The sequence below is a fragment of the Triplophysa dalaica genome, chromosome 17, assembly GCF_015846415.1.
Source record: "Triplophysa dalaica isolate WHDGS20190420 chromosome 17, ASM1584641v1, whole genome shotgun sequence".
Classification (NCBI taxonomy): Eukaryota; Metazoa; Chordata; class Actinopteri; order Cypriniformes; family Nemacheilidae; genus Triplophysa; species Triplophysa dalaica.
The window spans coordinates 5,024,799-5,045,263 of record NC_079558.1 but is presented as its reverse complement, the minus strand read 5'-3'; the positions used below and the strand labels follow the sequence as shown (position 1 = coordinate 5,045,263).

General features: G+C 38.3%; 1 protein-coding gene across 1 annotated transcript in view; it reads left to right on the top strand.

Moving 5' to 3' along the window:
* Positions 1–5,744: 5,744 nt before the first annotated feature.
* afap1l2 (actin filament associated protein 1-like 2) overlaps positions 5,745–20,465 on the top strand; it is a 30,073-nt gene continuing 15,352 nt past the window's right edge. The window contains 4 exon segments of the mRNA XM_056771044.1: positions 5,745–5,919; positions 16,799–16,927; positions 18,439–18,510; positions 19,385–19,473. Of these exon segments, the coding sequence (XP_056627022.1) occupies positions 5,904–5,919; positions 16,799–16,927; positions 18,439–18,510; positions 19,385–19,473 (306 nt within the window). The 5' untranslated portion in view covers positions 5,745–5,903.

Sequence of the window (20,465 nt, the reverse complement as noted above, 5' to 3'; positions counted from 1 at the left end):
TTCGTGTTTTTCTTTGACTGACATAATCGTTGCGGTGTGGGGCATGAAATATATGTCTCAAGAAATGGTCTCTGTGTGGATCGAGGGGCCCGTCTCACAAGTGGGAGGTCCGCCTGTTGAGTCACTTGGAAATCCCTGGGTGCTTTCCTTCCTTTTCTCTACGCCTGATAAATGGACCCTGCCGAATGACCCCTTTCCCACAATGCTCTCCGCCCAGGCTTCACAGTCAGTTAGACTCAAAACAAGACATGGCATCTTGATACACTCGAGCGCTTTCACTGCTAATTGTAGAACAGACATATTTCAGCAAAGTCAAAATTTGTTCAGCAAAATTTGTTACTGTTTCTAGTCATTTGTACCAATGTCTCCTAAGCAAGAACATTTGCCAAGTTCGACAGACTGTGAAAGAACACTCTTAAAAACAAAGGTGCTTAAAATGTTCTTCACAGCGATACCATAGAAGAACCTTTTTGGTTTCACAAAGAACCATTCGGTCAAAAGCACTTTAACAAACATCTTTTTTTTACTTTTTATAATCTGTAGAGCCTTATTTCGCCACAAAGAACCTTTGATGCCATAGAAGAACCTTTTGGTTCCATACAGAACCTTTAACATCTGAAGAACCTCTCTGTTTCAAAAAAGGTTATTTAGAATGCCATAGAATAACCTTTTGCTTCCACAAAGAACCTTTTTGGTTTCACAAAGAACCATTCGGTCAAAAGCACTTTAACAAACATCTTTTTTTACTTTTTTATAATCTGTAGAGCCTTATTTCGCCACAAAGAACCTGTGATGCCATAGAAGTACTTTTTGGTTCCATACAGAACCTTTAACATCTGAAGAACCTTTCTGTTTCAAAAAAGGTTCTTTAGAATGCCATAGAATAACCTTTTGTTTCCACAGAGAACCTTTTTGGTTTCACAAAGAACCATTCGGTCAAAAGCACTTTAACAAACATCTTTTTTTACTTTTTTATAATCTGTAGAACCTTATTTTGCCACAAAGAACCTTTGATGCAATAGAAGGACCTTTTGGTTCCATACAGAACCTTTATCATCTGAAGAACCTACCTATTTAAAAAAAAGTGTGCCAAAAAAGGTTCTTCTTCTGATTATAAAACAAGATCCTTCGGATTATAAAAAGTAAGAAAGAGATGGTTCTTTAAAGAACCTTTGACTGAATGGTTCTTTGTGGCACCAAAAATGGTTCTTTTATGGCATCGCTGTGAAGAACCTTTTAAGCACCATTATTTTTAAGAGTTTTTACCAGATCACAAACAAATGAAGTTCAAGAAATTGTTCCAGGACATCATGTGAGCTCATTGAAATGCAGGTTTGGATTAGGTTTTGTTATTATTTCATATATTTCTGAAGAACTCTGCAGACTTCTCATGTCTTTCCTGTTTTGGGTTGTGACATCATCATCCGATGAACATTTCAGACCCCACAAGCTCAGGAGTCTGATGAAATCGGATGAAAACGTAATGAGGGGCTTTGCAATCACACGGCAAACCCGATGTCTCCCATGTGTTCTCGGAACGTCTTGACGGTTCTTTCTCACACCGCTTTGACCAGAAATGTATTTTTCCTTATGGGCTAGACTGAACCTCACTTAGCGAAGGAGTGGCAGAATAATATTGTTTGATGACATAACACTCTCCTCTTGGGAGTCCAGGGTAGCGGAGAACATAGTTTGATCAGGTGCATTTCTTTTCCTGACCGTGTGAAAAGCTGCACCGACTTGACAAGGTGGAAAAAAGATTGGGAGGAATTTGGGATTATGGTCAATGGTCAGCAAGATAACACAGTTGGTCAGTGACTCAGAAGAAGATACAGAGTATATGCAAACCAGTCCTGAAGATTTTATTTGTAGAGCTCAGTGGTTGATGTATATATCTCATAAAAACCTTGAATTATGTTTTATGTATCAACTTTCCCAATGATGTCTTTCAGAAAAATGAAATAAAATGCAATAAAAAAAACTATACATGTAAATTAATATTTCAATCGCTTTTATATTTTTTGAAAGTTTCATATTAAAACCTCTTAAGACATTCATTTGTGGACTTGATGTGTGAGCAATCCTGAGCACTTTTTAAAGATGTGAAAACCTTTCTACACTCTCTATTTTTTAACTTTTTTTATAATCCTACATAATCTAAAGAACATTCTGTGACAACATAACCTTGATATTTAACTGACTTGGTCATATATTGGTCAGACTTGGTCATATATTTGAACCTCTAAAAGAAGACACGCATGAGATTACCAGGACTCATCACTTTCTAGGAAAGAGTGACACATTAAGGAGATTTCTGCTGTTTATTACTCTATCCTATGGGAGGTATTCCATTTTACATACGATCCAGAAATCCCTTGTTGTTTATGTGTTCCTTTTATCCGCCTGCTGTTTCACTTGTTGTGTTCAATTGGAGAGCATCTCATCGCCCCCGTGCAGTCTTTAGTCTCGGCACTGACTGATGTATCCTGAGCACCTCTCTGTGTACAAAGACTGTTTTTGTGAGTGTATATCTGTGTGTGTAACATGGGAAAGGTCCTCGAATCAAAAGGCCCCAGTGGTGGGATGAGGCTGATTCAGTGACCCCTGATCTGTGAGTCACAGCTGTGGAATGTTCTTTGTGCTCCAACCAGTGGCAGCCAGGAGGATCTGCCAATGTCTGCACCCACCCGATCCAGCTGATACACAGCATCCAAACAATTCCCATAATGCATCAGGAACCTTTTCAAACTCTCAACAAATCTCAACAGTATTCCACATTTCTTAATAAATCTGTATGTTCTGAAAGCCTTTGATGAGTGAACGAAGGCCTTATAAATTTGATGTAAATCACAGCAATATGCGTGTACAATAATGTTTTCCTTTTGTTTCTGCTAGTGTGTAAATGGTCTTTACGCTCTATGAGCATGAACAATATGACTTCCCTCATTTTTTTCTACAGACGAACCTTTGGGAGCCAGACCACCCTCCGTCAGGCCCATCACCGCACACGTCTCGCAGACGGTTTCTCATTCACACATCCACCTCTAAAGCCGCAGGATCAGCTGAGCTTGAATACTGACTGGAAACCCGGTAGATTAACTGCAGGCAGTTTTAGGGGCCACCTTAGTTGGGGGGATTACCATGTCACTCTGAAATGAGTAACTCAACCACTGTCACTCTTGGATTGCATTTAATTATCAAGTAGGTTATTGAAAAAAGTGCTTCAATGAGACCACCAAGTAGGCTATTAAGAAAGCATTTATGGTGGGTTTTTCATCAATGAGAGATTCGAAAACATATTACTTAGAAGGCATCCTTTCACTTATGTTACAAAAAAATGTCCATCTCAATTTTGAGTCAGCCATCAATAGGTTGATCTCTCCAAGAAGCAAAAGACACTGTGACATTTTCAAAACACTGATCTGTTTACATGACTTTCTTTTGATGTCTTTCAACATAATTTATTAGAGATTAGAGATGTCTATAAATAACCATCAGCATTGCACGTGGGAAATTAATGTGTTGTGTATACATCACCGTATTTGGGAATTGCATTATATATGTACTACATACATGATGGGAAAAAACAAATGCTGCATATTATGAATTATGATTTTTACACATCTAATCCCCTAGTTCACCGAAAAGGCATTGACAGCAAAGACTGGAGACGGAAACTTTTGGAACCCTTTGGGGTTTGTTACAGGGGTCAACTACTCAGAGCATGTAACTCTCAATGACCCAGATGATAGTTATACAGGAAAAGGTTCTCACAAATACTGAACAACTGACAAAAATATGATACGAAGTTCCTGATTGAGTAATTCTCCTTATCTGGAGCAAACAGGTTGGACTAGGCTACAGGTTTATGTGTGCAAGAGAAACAATAGATTTTTTGTGGATTATATAATAGTACGACTATTTTTCCTCCATCCTTTTCCTCCCAGGTTGACGCCAGAGATCATTTCAATGAAATATGATTGATTTTTATTCACGCTTGTGGCTACACAAGACACATGTCAATTTTAGTTTAACCTTAAATAAACAGACTTGGATGATCTTGACACCGTTTTAATCTGAGTTAATATTTGATCCTTTTTTGTGCATGTGTGACATCCCTACTTGCATATTTATGAGATAAATGACACTGATTGGTTAAACACTCAGTTGCATATTAATGAGGTCACAGTGTTGACAAATACAGCGAGCTTCTGTCGAAATTAGCCTACTTGGTGTAGTTGGGGTAGTTACTCTGAAAAAGTAATTAATTACTAGTTACTCATTACATATTCAATAGTGTAATTAGATTACTGTCCAAATTACTCTGTCTAAAAAGTATTTAGTTACTCATTACTAATTACTTTCTATATCCTACATCAACCTTGATTAGATAAGTGATTGAAGGATAGACATGAAACGGCTTATTGAATTCATTCAAAAAATATTATTAACTGACCAAAGTATTACAAATGTGAGAATTATACATTAAAGCACAGATTTTAAAGTAAGACTTTGAATTTTGATGTCAATTACACTATTGCACACGCATATATTTCACAAAGTATTTAGTTTAATTACATCAAAAGTAACTGTAATTAAATTACAGAAAGCATATGAGTAATCCCTTACTTTAGTTTTTCAAGGGAAAAGTAATTAAAATACAGTAACTAATTACTTAGTAACTAGTTACACCCAACACTGGTCACCATGCACGCGCAAAAACAAAGAATATGCTTCTGGATACAGAAGATAGGGAGTTTGCACCCTACAAACAGACGTTTTTTTCTCGGACACTAATAATTGCCTACTTACCCAGCGCGTGAAAGTGTTTCTTCGTTGCGCGTGAAAGTTTTCGAAAGCTCATCTGGGGTCTCATGTAAAAAGACTTGCGTTGAATTCATACTAAAACATTGCGTACGGACAAAGCTGTAAATGCACATTCTCACGTTAATTTCACTGTTAGTACATCCGAAAGTGAGCGCGAAAGCTGCCGTACGCAACGTTTCGTGCGTACGCAGCGTTGATACACGAGTCGCTGTGACGTAAGCACTGAACAGTTCATGACTACATTTACGCATTGGGCAGACGCTTATATCCAAAGCGACTTATATTCCATTAACCTTATACTTAGGTATTTGCAGTCCCCTGGGATCGAACCCACAACCTTGCGTCATTAACGCAATGCTCTTACCACTGAGCTACAGGAAAGCTTAGGACTAGATTTCTGTTGTTAAAATAACATGCTGTAAAAAAGGTGTCATTTCACACTTTTAAGATTTCAATTCGAGGCTATATTCGACTTCTCAACCCGGGCATAAAACAGGCCTGGATCGGGTAGACTATTTAGCAACGAATTTAGATTCATTTAGCAAACCTAAATGGTATATGCTTATTTTCTAGAATCTATTTGAAACTAAATATGCAGTTGACGTATTGAATCTACTTAAGTGTTTAAACATCACGTGAAAGTATACATACTTTGAATAGTTCTAGCTTTCCTTGTAGAGTGCATGTGAAGTATATATTAAACTTTGAAGTATACATTACTCGGAAGTGTATAGAACTATATACATATTTTAATAAATGTCAAAGTTTAATTTAAGTGCATTAAATTACAGCTTATTTAAGTAAATACTGTGCTGCAAAGTGACTGTGAGCTCGTGATTTGACGTCCAGCACTGGACAATGACGCGGTCCAGAGGGGGCGCGGCAGTCGCGCGACAGTTCGAGCGAGGCGCATCTGAAAGAGTTGTAGAAGAGGAGAGGATAACAGCACACCACCAACATTCTAGTGATCCACGACTGTCCTGAATCTGTCTTTAAAGCTGACGCGAACTGGTCTGGACCGATCTGCTTCTTATAAAGAGACCTGGCACACGGGAAGACTGTTACACGCGTGAAGAATGGAGAAGCACAAAGGTAAATGAAATTGTTAGGTGAACTTATTCCTCTTGAGTCTGTTTTCTGCATGTATCGCTATATTGTTTGTTTGCATTGTTTAGGGTCACGTCAAGTTTAGGGTCAAGTTTTAGATGAATTAAAGTAGACTTCTTAAGTCTTCTCAAGCAGTTGCGACGTACACTGTTCTCTCTGTTTCCATACTATATAGGATATCGGATCGTGGGAATCTCTCTACAGAGGGATGTGAGGATAATGAGTTTTCAGTCAAAGTTTACTTTTCCTTGCACTGATTTTCTGTCCTTTGTATAAACTTCAGATCCTTCCTTAGTATAAATGTGAGTTCTGGATAGATAAATAAACAAACATTTATTAGAGACGCTCACAGGAGATTCTATCCAGTAGCAACAATTGGTCTTCCCAAATTCTTTGGATTCCTGTGGTTTAAGCTTTTATTTGCATAGGAATTCAGACCTTTAATAATTCATGACAAAACTGATAAGGCTCTACGTTATGGGAGGAACGGCAGCGTAATGTTTTTCTTCCTTCTGGAAATGACTTGCACAGATATGTTTGAAATGTTTTAAAAACCATCACAGTGGCCATTCATCATGTGTGGCGGTAAGTGTTGACCACATTGTGTTGTCAAACTTACTTAAAGAAGCAATGAACCAAAGTCCATAGAGACTGTAAAAACAGCAGTGTTGGGACAGTAAAAATCTCTGTACCACAAATGACAACGGTTTTCACTTCATAATTCCACTTCCTTTGCTGGAGGCTTGAGCCTGTTGTGTAGTTTTACTTTGAAGTCGGGTTTCTGTTTAACTCAAAACACTTATTACTCATTGGATCTTGGGATTTGCATAACAGGTTCACATCGACATTTCTGCATATTTTTGAATAACTGGTTTTGCCGCTTTACTATAATGTGGTCTGTGGCGTAATGATGAGATTAGTTGATATTTGCATTGTATACCATTCTAGACATGAATGGTTCCTATACCCCCTGTTTGATCCAATAAATATTCAGCATTCTTACAAATTGTACAATTGTCAGCTGAGGGAGCTTAGCATGTGCGGTGACAATTGCACTGTACATTCAATTCATTTTGTTCAATTCAAAGGTACATTGGTTTTATTTTTATGGTATGCCAAGTCTAACTCTTGGAAGTGTAAATGTTGACAGTGACAGTGCTGTGGTTGTTGTGGTTAGACGTCAATGGGCCTCTTGAAGAGTCTTTGTGAATTTTGTTTTTGTGAGATAAGAGAAAAAGGAGGGAAGGAAGATATAGGGAGGGAAATGGATGGTGAGGCATGTTGAGGAGTATTGCATAATTCCTCCCATGATAAAACACTGAGGGGGTGGCATACTGTCCCATATTTTCCAGGGTCGTAAGTTGCTTTGTTTGCATCTAGCATAGCTCTATAAGATCATATAATTGATATACTTCCTGTATAATTATACTGGTGTACTTGACACGTTAAATCCTATGACTTAATCTTGTACCTGTTTGTGATCGTGCAGATTATTGCATCTAACAACGCAGCACATGTCAACCCAAAATGATGTTGTCTTTGAATGGTCTTGTGGTGGGAATAGACTCAAGGACTCTTGTTATAATGTGAAAGGTTCTTGTAATTCTGGAGACCGTTTGTATTGGGGTTTTTGACACACTACAGAGCCTCCGAGTTCACCCTTGCGGACTATCATTGTTGATTCTGGCCTATTCAGTTTCACTTTTACATCAAAATGTGCCTTTTGTGTTGAATCTTTGGTTGATATTTGAGCCAGGGCTCAGTTCAAACTCTCGTTCCCTTTTAATAGCAGTAATTATACTTTACGATGAGATGGAATGGAAGGGTGTTAATTAGAAAAGAAAAAAGGAAAACTCACAAATTCTAGTGGTACCTGAAACAGTGCAAAAGTAGGTCAAGGCATCAAGCATCTGAATCTGGTACAGTGATGTTTGGCATTGGCCAAGAAGGGTATTTAAATCCTTGACATACTCGTCCCACCAGTTTCCTTCTCTACCGCCCCAGTTTGTCTCTTCAAAGGTTGCCTGTGGAACCAGATCTCACCCCTGAGGTTCAGTATGATACGAGCGTGTTTCCTGACCCACCCATGGGCCCCTCTGCCTGGGCCGGCGTTTGAACCGTGTCAGCTTTCCAGAATGTTGCTGGAGACAGAGGGACGTCTCGTGCATCTTGTGCCGGCTGGATGCTGGAGGCAGCTCCAAAGCTGTTTGAGAATGAGAGCTCAGCACTTTTTTTGCGCCTCGGTTTCTGAGTTCATGCCCTAGTTACACTCGCTTCTAAAGAGAAGCAACAGGGAGGCAGCGCGCTTATTAGTATCCGCACAGCACAGCGGAGCCAGGAATCAGCACTTTCCCTGGAGCAGGTTTACAGAGAAAAGATCATATAGTCTTCCCTTTAGGGCTCAACTGCTCCCACTAGTAATTCGGCCACTTTGGCTCTTATCCTGATCAGAGCAACGTGTAAAGCTGGCAGAGAGCGATGGATAATCTGCTCAATAATGTTATCGGCACGACTGTGTTTACCAGTGGTTCATTCAGGCGTGGAGGTTGTGAGTTTGCGATGGCTTGATAACTCTGTGCTTATCTCTTAGGAGTGTCAGTACTGATTTTTCCACGGTTAAGATTACAACCTGGCGTCTTTAGCTATGACTATGACTAACCAGACTATGTACTCGTGTTGGTTGTTACTGTCAATTACTGTCAGCGTGATGTCACGGCTCTTTCAGATCCTGTCTTGGTCATAGCTTCATGATTTGGGAGTTCAGAAGCAGGAAGAATGACCCATTTGTTGTGACTGTTTTGATTTGCCGTTCATGTTTTGACTGTTGAGTGGCACAACCGGATTCTTAAAATTGTGTCGTGCACATTTCGCCAGCGTTATATATAATTTACATTTGTGAGAAGAGCTAATCTCTTTAGAGATCTAAAGAGACGCCACTGTTTCTGGACTCTTGTTTTTTTACTTAGGGCTTGAGTTGAACATCCATATCAAAGTTAGTGTCACGTTGTGGTTTGGAACAGCATTTTAGTGGCAAAAATGTTAAGAATAAGCAGCCCTTTTTAATCTCCTTTACCATGTCCTATTAATTCTCTAAGGAACAGTTGAGGTCAGAAGCTGCACGGTTGATTAAAACAGAGGTGAGACAATAGATAAAAGAGTTAAGTCAGGATGTGAGCAGTCAGTGTGTCACCTGTTTGGGCCATTAAGTGGACATGTAGACTTTGTACCTGCAAGTAAATATACTTATTTTGAAGGCTTTTAAAAATAAAAGTGCAATTATTATGCTTTGACATTTACATATATGCAGTACAGGGGTGTGACAGTTTGACATGGTTTGGTACTTTCTATAAAACATAGTTCTCAAATTTGTTCCATCATGGAGTGTTGTTGCAATGCAGTTCAGACATCTTAATCCCAAATGGTCTACAACAGAGTAAGTTTGTCATTGCATCATAAACATATCTTAAGATAGATACTATACAAGGCTAGGTATCACAATGTACTGTATGACCATAAAATTTGCCAGACCAAATTCATCATTAAGGCCAAATACACAAGACAATTCAAAGCAAAAAAAGCTGTGTATAAACTGGGGCCTGGTTAGACACATGTCTGTAAGAGATGTGTACGTGTCAGAGAAGCTTTGTGATTTGTATCTCGCTGTGCTGAGTGACTCATTCACACAACTTAGTCCATTTTAAGATGAACTGGAACCGGATCCAAAACTGTCACTGGCTATCCAAAATAGTTATTCATTATTATCATCTGTGCAGCAAATGTTGGTCAAAGAGAAGATGCATCTATGTGACCCTGTGTGCACAATTCTATTGCATGTCTGCATATCAAATAAACTAGTCCCATAAAGTAGCACAGCAGAAGTGTGAGAAACCGTCAGTCCAGACCAGAGTCATGTTTGTGGAGAGAAAGGGGAACAAGGAGAGGTCAAATAAAACAGTTTTTTTTAGTTAACAGATCTCGCTTTGCAAATGTTTTAAACGATAACACAATTACTTTGTTTAAGTAGCCTTCGTATATTTATTGTGTGCATTAATCTGTTCAATACAACCTTTTGAACCTTTCTAAAGTTTTGAAACACAACCGTCACGTTTGTAATGAATTTATATTGCTGTATATTGGCAGATAGCTCTTTATCATGGATTATTTGGTCATGCTTGCCAGAAGATCTCAACCATAACTAGTTCTCTGTCCAAACTTGTGATTGTAAATGGCCCAGACAAAAGAAAACATTTTTCCTCCATTCGATAAGAAGTAATTGTAGGAAATGGGATTTGTATTGCAGTTTTTCTGTGCAATCTGATTTTCTAAGGTCCTGATTGCTCAACTTAAATAAACTGAAACTGTACTAAAAAGTCAAACCCAGTGGGACGGACCATAATGCAACATTCCAAGGTTAAGACTGATGTATGTCGTATATTAAGGCACGTGTAGTTACATTTTAACAAGTTGGCCAACAGATGTATGTTTAAGTGTGGGTGTGACAAGCTTTTAGACATTACGCTGAAACGTAATGAAGTATGTTTTAATTTACAGTTTGTTTAAACTCTTTCGTTCCTTCTTTTAAGGACAGCAGTTATATTTAATTGATGCATTTATGTTGCATAATGTCTGCTGGGTGTGTAGTACATAAAGACTTGTTTTGGTAAATATTATGTGTTGCTGTCAAGAAGAAAAGAAGCCAGACTATTAGACAGTTTACATGATGAAACCATGAAATAATAACCTTATTACTTGTGGTGCTTGTGTGGTTTTGTGTGGTGGCAGTTCTGATTATTTAGTCATTTAGATAAGTGTACTTCAGGGTTTATATATGCAGATTAAAAACGGGGACAAAAGAGCACATTTTTGTCAGTGTGGATCTTTTGGGGTCAGTAAAATGATCAAGAAACACAACTGGAGGCCTTCAATTTTAAGCATTTTTAGGATTTTATTATTTTATTTAGGTTCTGATCAGAAGTTGGTAGATGCTTTCTAATTTGTTACACAGGTTCTTTCATGTTTTTTCACGCTTGTCTTTCAAAACCTGTATATACCATAACAAAGATATTTGGGGAAATAACAATGAAGGTCAATGGGGGCCAATTTGTTTGGTTACCAACGTTTTACAAATCTTCTTTAGTGTTCTGCAGAAGAAAAAAGGTCATACAAGTTTGAAATGAGATGAGGGTAAGTAAATGATGACAGAATTTTCATTTTTGGGTGAACTATTAGACTAGGTTTTTACACAACTCAAACTCACAACAAACTATTCAACTTGTTGTGCACAACCCTACACAACAGGTAAGTGGTTTCAGACTGCTTTTCTGTGGTCTTCGGATAGTCAGTGTCATCTTGTTTGCTGTAAAGAAGACAAGAGAATGCTATGAAATACCAAAAAGCATTCCACCACTCTGCCCACATGCCTGACAGCCTGTCATTTCAGAGATCGAGGGTTTGCCTTTAAAATCAAATAAATTATGTACTATGACTTGTTGCTTTGAGCTGTGCTGACTTTATGAGCCACAACTGCATTTTAAGTGTCAAGCAGAAGCTGCCTTTAAAATAAAACCGTAAAAGACACCAAAGCATCCAAAAGAAATCCAGTCAGACCAGTCCGATTTAAGCTCATGTTTATTATCTCTGCTCTGATACAGTAAACAGTTTGCGGCTTTGATTCCTGGAAAAGTGAAACCTTGCAATTTACAGTGCGCATGTGTCTAAAATCAGTTCAGTTAATGCTAAAGAGGAAGACAAACAAATACAGCAACAATGTGCAAAATACGAGACCGGGTTTATTGAGATGTTCCTCATTCCATCAAACACCTCACTTCCACATCAGCTAAAGGTATCAGCCAAAGAATTTCTTTGTGCCTCTGCGAACCAAAAGTCCCAAAATAGAGGAGGGGTTATAAAACGTAACAAACACTTTATATTCAAACGTTTGCACTGGAAGAAGGAAGTGGGTGGTTAGTAAGAATTACCCTGCAATTTTGACAAGCCAGGTTTATGAGCATTCTTTCTCCATCCTTATTCTTTAATTCTCTAATGTAGTATTTTAAGCTTCCAATTGACAAAAGTGTGCAGTCCACGAGTCACTGACAAACCCAGGTTTTATTATGGTGAAGTATTGTGAGCTGTTATAGTCTTTACAGGAATGTAACATAGCAGTTCTCATGCGATGAATGGGCTCGGGGCCAACTGTAACCAATGAAAACTCAGGCCTCTTCAGGCTGGAGTCAGCTGACTTTATATTCCCAGGGTCTCTCCAGAGAAGGGCATCGAAGTCAATTTCTAAAAACACACGGCAGAGAAAATGTTTGAATAGAGAAAACAGGATGAAAGAAACATAAATGACGTGCAGAAATAATTTCAGGTAAAATACAGTATGTATGTCCTATGGTGTGAAAGCAGCGATTTAGAAAACAAACAGTTAATAATAATTGTTGAATATTATTTATATATAATAAAATCAAATATTTGTATTTATTTATTTATGTCTTATCTAATAATCTAATATATATATATATATATATATATATATATATGTATAATACAAAAAACATATGATGGATTAATCTTCATTGTTGTCACACCATAGGACACATGTATAGGGTTTATTGGTGAGCTAAGCAAATGCATTTTTTTTAACTAAAATGCCATATGTCAACTGTAATACAGTATATAGAAAATAAAATATATAAATATATTTGTAGTATTTGATTTTTGACACAGGCATCTCTTAAAGTGTAAGAAACCAAAACAAATGTCAAATAAAATAACATGCACATAAAACACCATAGAAAAAACTGCTGTGAGCTTCTGAAAATAACTACTACAATTTTTAATTCTTTTTATATATACATAAAGGGTGCGTTCATATTTATAGTCCTGGTCCGCTTAGCGCTCAGACCGGCATTCTAACAGCAAACCTAAAGATATCGAACCTAACAGCTTACGTGTAATGTGGCAAAGTGATTGGACTGCTTTTATGATTTATATTTTAAAACAGAACTTACAGGACATTAAGAACAATACTCTGCTCTGGGTTAACATGCTCAGTGTATGCCTTCACATATGAGGGTATTTTAATCAAGCCGGTTACTGGCTAAGACCTCGTGAAGTGTTCAAAGCAGTCAAAACGGCGCCAGGAATTCCTCCATAACATGCAAAAGCACAGATCTATAAACACACCTTTTCAAGTACCAAATCACTTGATTTTCGGCCCCTATATTGTAGTCACTTCCTGTTTTTGTTTCAGTTCGATGCCTTTGGTCCATGTTGCGTTCATATTTCAATCGAACCGTGGCAGAGTTCGTTTGAAAATAACTGAAACCCATCTTTTCAGCGGTCTCGGTCCACTTGTTTGCTACGCACCAGGGTTCAGGTGGCAGCATTCATACTTACACAAATAAATCCCACTAACAGACTAATCGCACCAGAATTAATTTTAATCGAACCAAACATGGCATATGTGAATACCCTTACATTAAAAACATATTGAAAAAGACACTTTTTTTGTGGGAAAGAAACAAGCTGTTGATTCCTGAAAAAAATATGTTTGCACTAAAGCCCCCAGATGTAAATGTGCACTCAGTAATTTTCCCTTGTGGGCTTTACATGTTTGCCGCAAACATTTCATCCCTGTCCTTGCTTAATCACGGATGACCAAACAAACAGTTTTTCAGGAAATGGGAGAAACACTTTCCTTTTTATATTATCAAATACTGCGTTGTCAAAGTTGACTGGCATTTGTATACTTTTTATTGGTTAGATATTTACAAATCCCAGTGACAAACATAAATGGTGACTAATAATAATGATTTATGGTAAAAAAATGTAAACACAAAATATTGAGATACAATGTTTCGGAAGGACAACAGCGATATAGTATATTGAATTTGCTAGGTGTCAGTACGAGTCCAATATGACTGTGTGTCAAATCTACTAGTGCAACATAAACAAAATGACTCCTTTATGCTGTAAATGCCATTGAATGATTCTATCAGTGAAATGGAACAAGTTGGCCTGTTTGTTTGTTAGTTTGGCAACTTTTTCAGGATAAGGAGTGAATCCCAGGAGCTTTTTGTGCATGAAGTGAATACATAGATGTTATCTGCCTGTGGAGGCGGCCAAGAATCTCTACAACAGAGACTGACTCCCTAAGTTATGCCTTCCTATTGTCTTGCATGCCTTCACTTTGACATGTCTCGAAGCACATCATAGTTTCACAGTTATCGCAGAGAGAAGATTAATATTTGGTTTATTAATACCCTGTACCTTTGCATCCATGCTTTAACTTGACATCATTTTGAAATGTTAAACATTACAAGAATCTTCTGATCGTAACTTCCATAAAGCTTATGGTCCTTGTTTTGCACAAATATTTATATAGTAGGAGAGTGAACCCAACCACCAGCACTCACTCATATGTCATTAATTTGCCGAAACGAACACAAATAGCACATTTCTGAAATTAGAGATTTAAACTGTGGCTGTAGGAAGTTGTTTTGACTGGATTAGCTTACATGCACAAGCTTTATTGCGCTGTGTGGAGTTCACATAATAAGGATCTTTTGTTTCGTTTCTGTTTTGAATGCTTGTGCAATGAGCTCTGTTGTGATGCTGCTTTATTCATGAAATGGTAAGAACAAAGTCAGGCCCTTGTAGTCAAGTCTGGGCCAATTAGCTGCTGACCCCGGAGGGTGTGTGGTTCACGTTCATGTGTAGTGTGACAATGCGTATTCATTCACAACTATAGCTTTAAACAGACACGCCACGACAGATATAGAAGTATGGATGTTCACAAAAATAGCGTTTAACAACAAGCTAAGAGGGAATTTCGCATCATGTGTTTTGGTGTGAAGCCTCTGCCTTACTGTGTTGAAATAATTAAAATGTGTTTGAATTAAAACACATGTGTAATTGAAAATGAGATAAGAAAACAACATTTGAGATGAACAAGCACATTGTTTTATCAGGTATTTCATCAAGTACTTACGGACTGATTACACTGAGCATATCAAGTGCATGAATACTTCCCTTACAATTGAAAAGTGCTTATTTTGTTTATTGCACATGTTAAAATAAAGCTTTAAAATATGGGTTTTAAAGGGACAGTTCTCTCAAAAATGAATTTTTTAAAATTAGGCCGATTAACAGGCAGGTGCATCTGTGAGCAGCTTTAAACATTGTAGTGGAACGGGCGATGCTGCCTCATGCGGCATAACACTGTGACATCCCCTTCTGCCTGCGAACTGTTTAAAAGGGGTTATTCAACGGAAATATGTGTTTTTGTTTGTCTTTGGTGTGTTATAAGTTGCCCTTCCATGTATAAGACACATAAAATTGCAAAAATTTAAGTGTCGGAACAAAAGATGTATTTTGTTCTAGAAGCGAATGGTCACCCAGACCTGCCTGGACCGCCTCGTGTAATCACACCCCGGCGAATCTGTCAGTTCGTAACATGATTTCACTAAGACCGCCCTAATGTATACGTAAGTACGGTGGGCGTACCTGTCAGTACAATTGCTTTAGAACCTGATGTTACAAAAATTGAAGAGGCCATATGCCGTATTCGACCAATCACGCACGAGTGAACTGGCCAATCAAAGCACACCTCGCTTTTCAGAGCGATGAGCTTTGTAAAATATCAGCGCGTTTCAGAGAGGCGGAGCAAAGAGTAGATACAAACATGCACGGTATGTGGAAAATACAGCATTTTTTAACCTCAAATCGTGTATACACATTGTATTACATCTTAAGCAAAAAATTATATTCGTTTTAGCCGCGACAAATTACCCCTTAAATACCTGATAAACTCACAAGAAAACGGCAAGATTTAAATTATTAAGTTATTAGCCTTGTATATTTCATTGATTAAATATGATGCTTCACGAGAATCAATTTCACTTTTTGGAACTCTATTGTTAGCGAACCTTCATTTATTATACATGTTTGTGGTTGAAGGCTCGCTAACAATATAGATGTAGTCTAAACAATGTGGTTGAAGGCTCGCTAACAATAGAGTTCCAAAAAGTTACTTTCATTCTGTGCACGATTAACAAAACCTGGTGACGAGCCTGGTGGATAAATTATTACAGTTGTCCGCATTGTATAGCTAGATCAACTCTGACATTATCAATGCTGTTTTTGCAGAGCTCCTCTGAGGCTTCCTGTGAGATGGAGGAACTCACCTTCTGCAGCCATGCCTTGTTAAAAGACGAAACTTCTGTCTAAAACGTGCACCTTAACTTTCCTGCTTAAATGTGTCCATGGGTTGGACTCTGTTTATACTTGGTATTAAGATACGTTTGGTTGATCTTTCAAATGGAAGAAATAAGTGCACACAATTTAAAATGATCGCGACCGGGACAAATAAACATATAAAGAGAAGCAGGTTTTTTTCTGCTCTGACAGCCGCGAGACACACTGAACACTGTAAGTGTGTGTTAGAAATCTAAAATGGAGAGAAAACATTCTGCTTGTTTGGTTTTTCGTCATGTTTATATATATACTAAATATATAATATTTTGGGGAATTTGTGTTCAACAGAACAAAGAAATTTATGAAGCCATTTTTCCTACTATGGTGATCAGGAACTGTTTGGTTACAAGCATTCTTTCAAATATATAGGAAGTTAAAGTGAACCACAATAGATCATTTACAGGTTGGTCAGAAACTGTGTTTTCTCATGAACATGTTGACCTAAGGAGGTACAGTAACCATAGCAATAGTACAGTATGCCGCTTACAGTTTTCATTTAGATCATTTTTGGACTCAAACATTGTCAAAACATACTAGTGTGGGAAACCAAATGCACATGATTCTTCTTAGCAGTAACTTTGTTTGTGTGTGTGTGTTTGAGCAGTGCTGGAGCAGCTGTTGGAGCAGCTTCAGAGGTTTCTAAAGATTCTGGACGGAGAGAAGCTGAGTGGAAATGCCACAGTACAAAAGGGCCTTCTGACAGAGCTGCTGCAATCTTACAAGTCCTCCTCCGGTACGTACAATGAAAAACACAAGTGCATAAACACTCGTCATGTGAACTTTACACACAGTTACATGACATCTTTTATTAGGAACTCTGCCCTTAAAGCAAGCACATTTCAAATATGTTTAATAATGATGCTCATGTGATTAAAAGGATGAAAATGACAATTCTGTCAACATCTACTCGCCTTCAGATTGTTGCAAACCTGTATACATTTCTTTGTTCCGATGAACACAGGGAGAGCTATTTGAGAATGTCAGTAACCAAACAGATCTCATCCCCCATTGACTCCAGTAGTGGATGACATTCTTCCAAATATCTTACAAAAATCTTTCTTTGTGTTAAGCAGAACAAATTTTTTTTACGGGTTTGGAACAACCTGAGGGTGAGTAAATGATGAGAGAATTTTCATTTTGGGGTGTACTATTCCTTTAATCCAAGTTTGGGTTTGCATTAAGAGGACTTTAAAGCACAATTGTCTATATACGATCTGTGTGTTTAATTCTGTGCTGTTTTAAAATCTGTGTTCTGGTTTATTAAAAAGCCCGTTATTTTGGTTAACGCATTTGACTCTGTCTTCACAAGCATGGCTGTAGGTTTTTCATGTTCTGGTGTTGAGCTTGTGCACTTCCTCCCCTGGCTTCAAACTGTATCATTTTCCAGAGCTGTTTTTATTCTCTTGGGACGCTCACTTCCTTTGAGTAGCAGCTTATAAATAACTTTCATTTCCATCCTCAAAATCCCAATCTGTTTTCACTGTACTCTCGTGGCTTCATTGCAGTGTGTTGTTCCCCTTCTCAAACCCATGAAAATGGAATGACATTTTGACATTTGGATAGCTTCGCTAACTGACGTTTACCACCTGTTTGCCATGTAATCTAATTGAAAGTAGTTCTGTATGTAATCCGAATTGTGAAAATCCAAAACATTGCAGGACTAAAATGTTTTCTGTTGCCAAATGCTATAAAAGAGTCTTAAGCGGGCCAGGACTAAATCAGCAGTTTTATTATGATAGAATATGACCTCTCTGCGTCTGCCTCTCTTTGATGTGTACAAAAGAAGGGACTCTCAAAGGACCCCTTTTTCTGAGGAAGAAAAGTGTAGCACAAAACTCTCTTTGTTCCTCATTATAACAAATCAAATGCATGTTCTGTAAAATCTACACAAGATTAGGAGGAAAAGCCTTGAAAGAAATTCTTACAAATTCCGATTTAATCCTTTAAAATGCAATGCATTGGACGCAAAACGCATTTGGACACTTGAATAAATGTTATTGCATGGAATACCGGGACAAAACGACATATGATTGCAAATCTTAATTTCTCCCCCCCCTTTTCCATTTAACCCACCACGGAGTCCATAACAATAACAATGAACATACCAAGTCTAACAGCCTAGAGACCAACCTCTTAATTTTCATTTTCTATGTGTAAGGATATCTTTTTTTATGTGAGGTTGTTACATAAACAAAGTTTAGATTTCCACTCCAGCCTTTAATTGTGTTTTAATTGTTTTTGCAGCAGGAGATGAGGAATACATTTACATGAACAAGGTCATAGTCACATGTCAAAGCCCAGACAAAACAGACAAAGGTGAGTGCAATCTCTTAACACCTTCAAGAGACTTCTTCTCCTGCTCTGACCGTATCTCACACATATCGTTGTGGTTTACCGTGCTCTTTAACAGCCTGACTGAGAATTCATATGTGTCATGTTCAGGGGGGTGAATGGGTTATGGCTGAAGTGTTGCACCCCCCACACTTCCTGTCTGTTTCTCAGTAACTCCCGATCTTTCTCTGTCTGTCTGCCAGAGCCCCAACTGAGGCCGAGCTGCTTTGTTTAGATTTCACAGAAGAATGAGAGTAACAATAAAACTAGACTTAACATTCGGTTTTGCGAACTAAAGACACATGCATGACGAAACCGCCGTGGCGTTCTGTGATCAGATTCACCACTTCCATCCCCGTGCATTGCGACTCTTCTTTAGATAAACAAAAGGTTATGAAGAAAAGGATAATCAGGAGAATCAACCTTTGAAGTGCACGACCATGAAAAGGGACTTTTCACTCCTAAACCGTTTTCATCACTTCCTGCCCATATGTGAACACTTCAGTCTTATTTGATTAGCGTCTGATAAATCCGTCATCAACATGAACTATGGATCCGCAGCCAGTGAAATCTTTATGAAAAGCAGCGCTTGATGGTGTCCTGACTCCTCAGTGACTCTTTGCTCTCGCTGTGTGGATTTGGTATTCGTCTCGTGTTCCTACGGCAACCCAGATGTTACCGTTTGGAGAGGAAGTTGAAGGAATGTCTGATGGAACTGAATGTGGCCATCAGCTCGACAGGACCGCCACAGCCTATGCAAAATTACCACAGCTTATGCAATTATTACGTTCGCATCGGACTAAGAAAAGTGTTTTTAGTAACAGACACTGTTTTATGTTGAACTTATTGTGTCCCGCAGACCACAGACTAGATGAAGCCAATGGAGAGCAGGGCAAACACATTCCCATATCTGTGAAGAATCCACCTGAGCCCCCTCCTCCTAGATCAGTAAGTGACCATCAACATCATTTACATCGTAAAGATGTAAACATAACAAACACGTTGCTCGTGACAATAAATAAGGTATGCATCATTCTTTCTATGCAACACATTGTGGTTCTGCTGTTATCAGCTGTTATCATGAATTATGCTTTAGCTTTTGCGCTGACTACAAATCTGTTCTGTATCTGTTTCTCACAATTCAAAAATGTTTGTTCTTCTTCAAGAACCACAAACAAGACAAACAACAAGCCCTGCATGTTTATAACCGATTCTTCCGTTGGAAACCACACTGCAACTTCTATAACTTATCAAGTGGTAGAAATGAAAGAGAAGTCATGCTATATGGTGTTAGTGTGTCAAAATGCTTTGCAGCTCCTGTATCAATCCCAGGGTGCATTGGGAGTCGTCAGACAGACAGCAGGATGGAGGGTATTAGAGCTCTCCAGTGAGAAGACTTTGAACTTCAGACCCTTCTGCAGGGTGCTGGGTTTGATTAACAGCAGCTGCTCAAGCGATCGGGGAGCTGTTTATAGAGGCCGGAGAACCGCGGTTTAGAGCAGGAACACGTGTGCGCGTGCACAAGCGTGTGTTAGAACGAGGCAAGACGTGTTCACACCTGATTATTTATTGTGTTCCTCTCATTTCCATGGTGAGGAAAGAGACGTCTAGTGGCGTTTCCTACCAAGGACATTAGATGAGTTTGCGCCTTTAATAATTTAATGAAATAGTTGACCCAAAATGAAAACGCTGTTATCAACTCATGTGAATTTCTTCTTTTAAACACATACAAAAATAATGTTGAAGAATCTAACGCATTTAATTGGGCTATTGGTATGAAGATACACTTGAAGATACTTGTAAATTAACTTATGCTGGGTTTTGTGGGTTTCATTTTTAGTCCCTTTTTGACCCAATGTTGGGTTGAAATGGTGTAGAGTGTATATTCTGTTGCTATTGGCATTTTGTGGGTAGTTGACAGATATAACGTAATTGTGTCC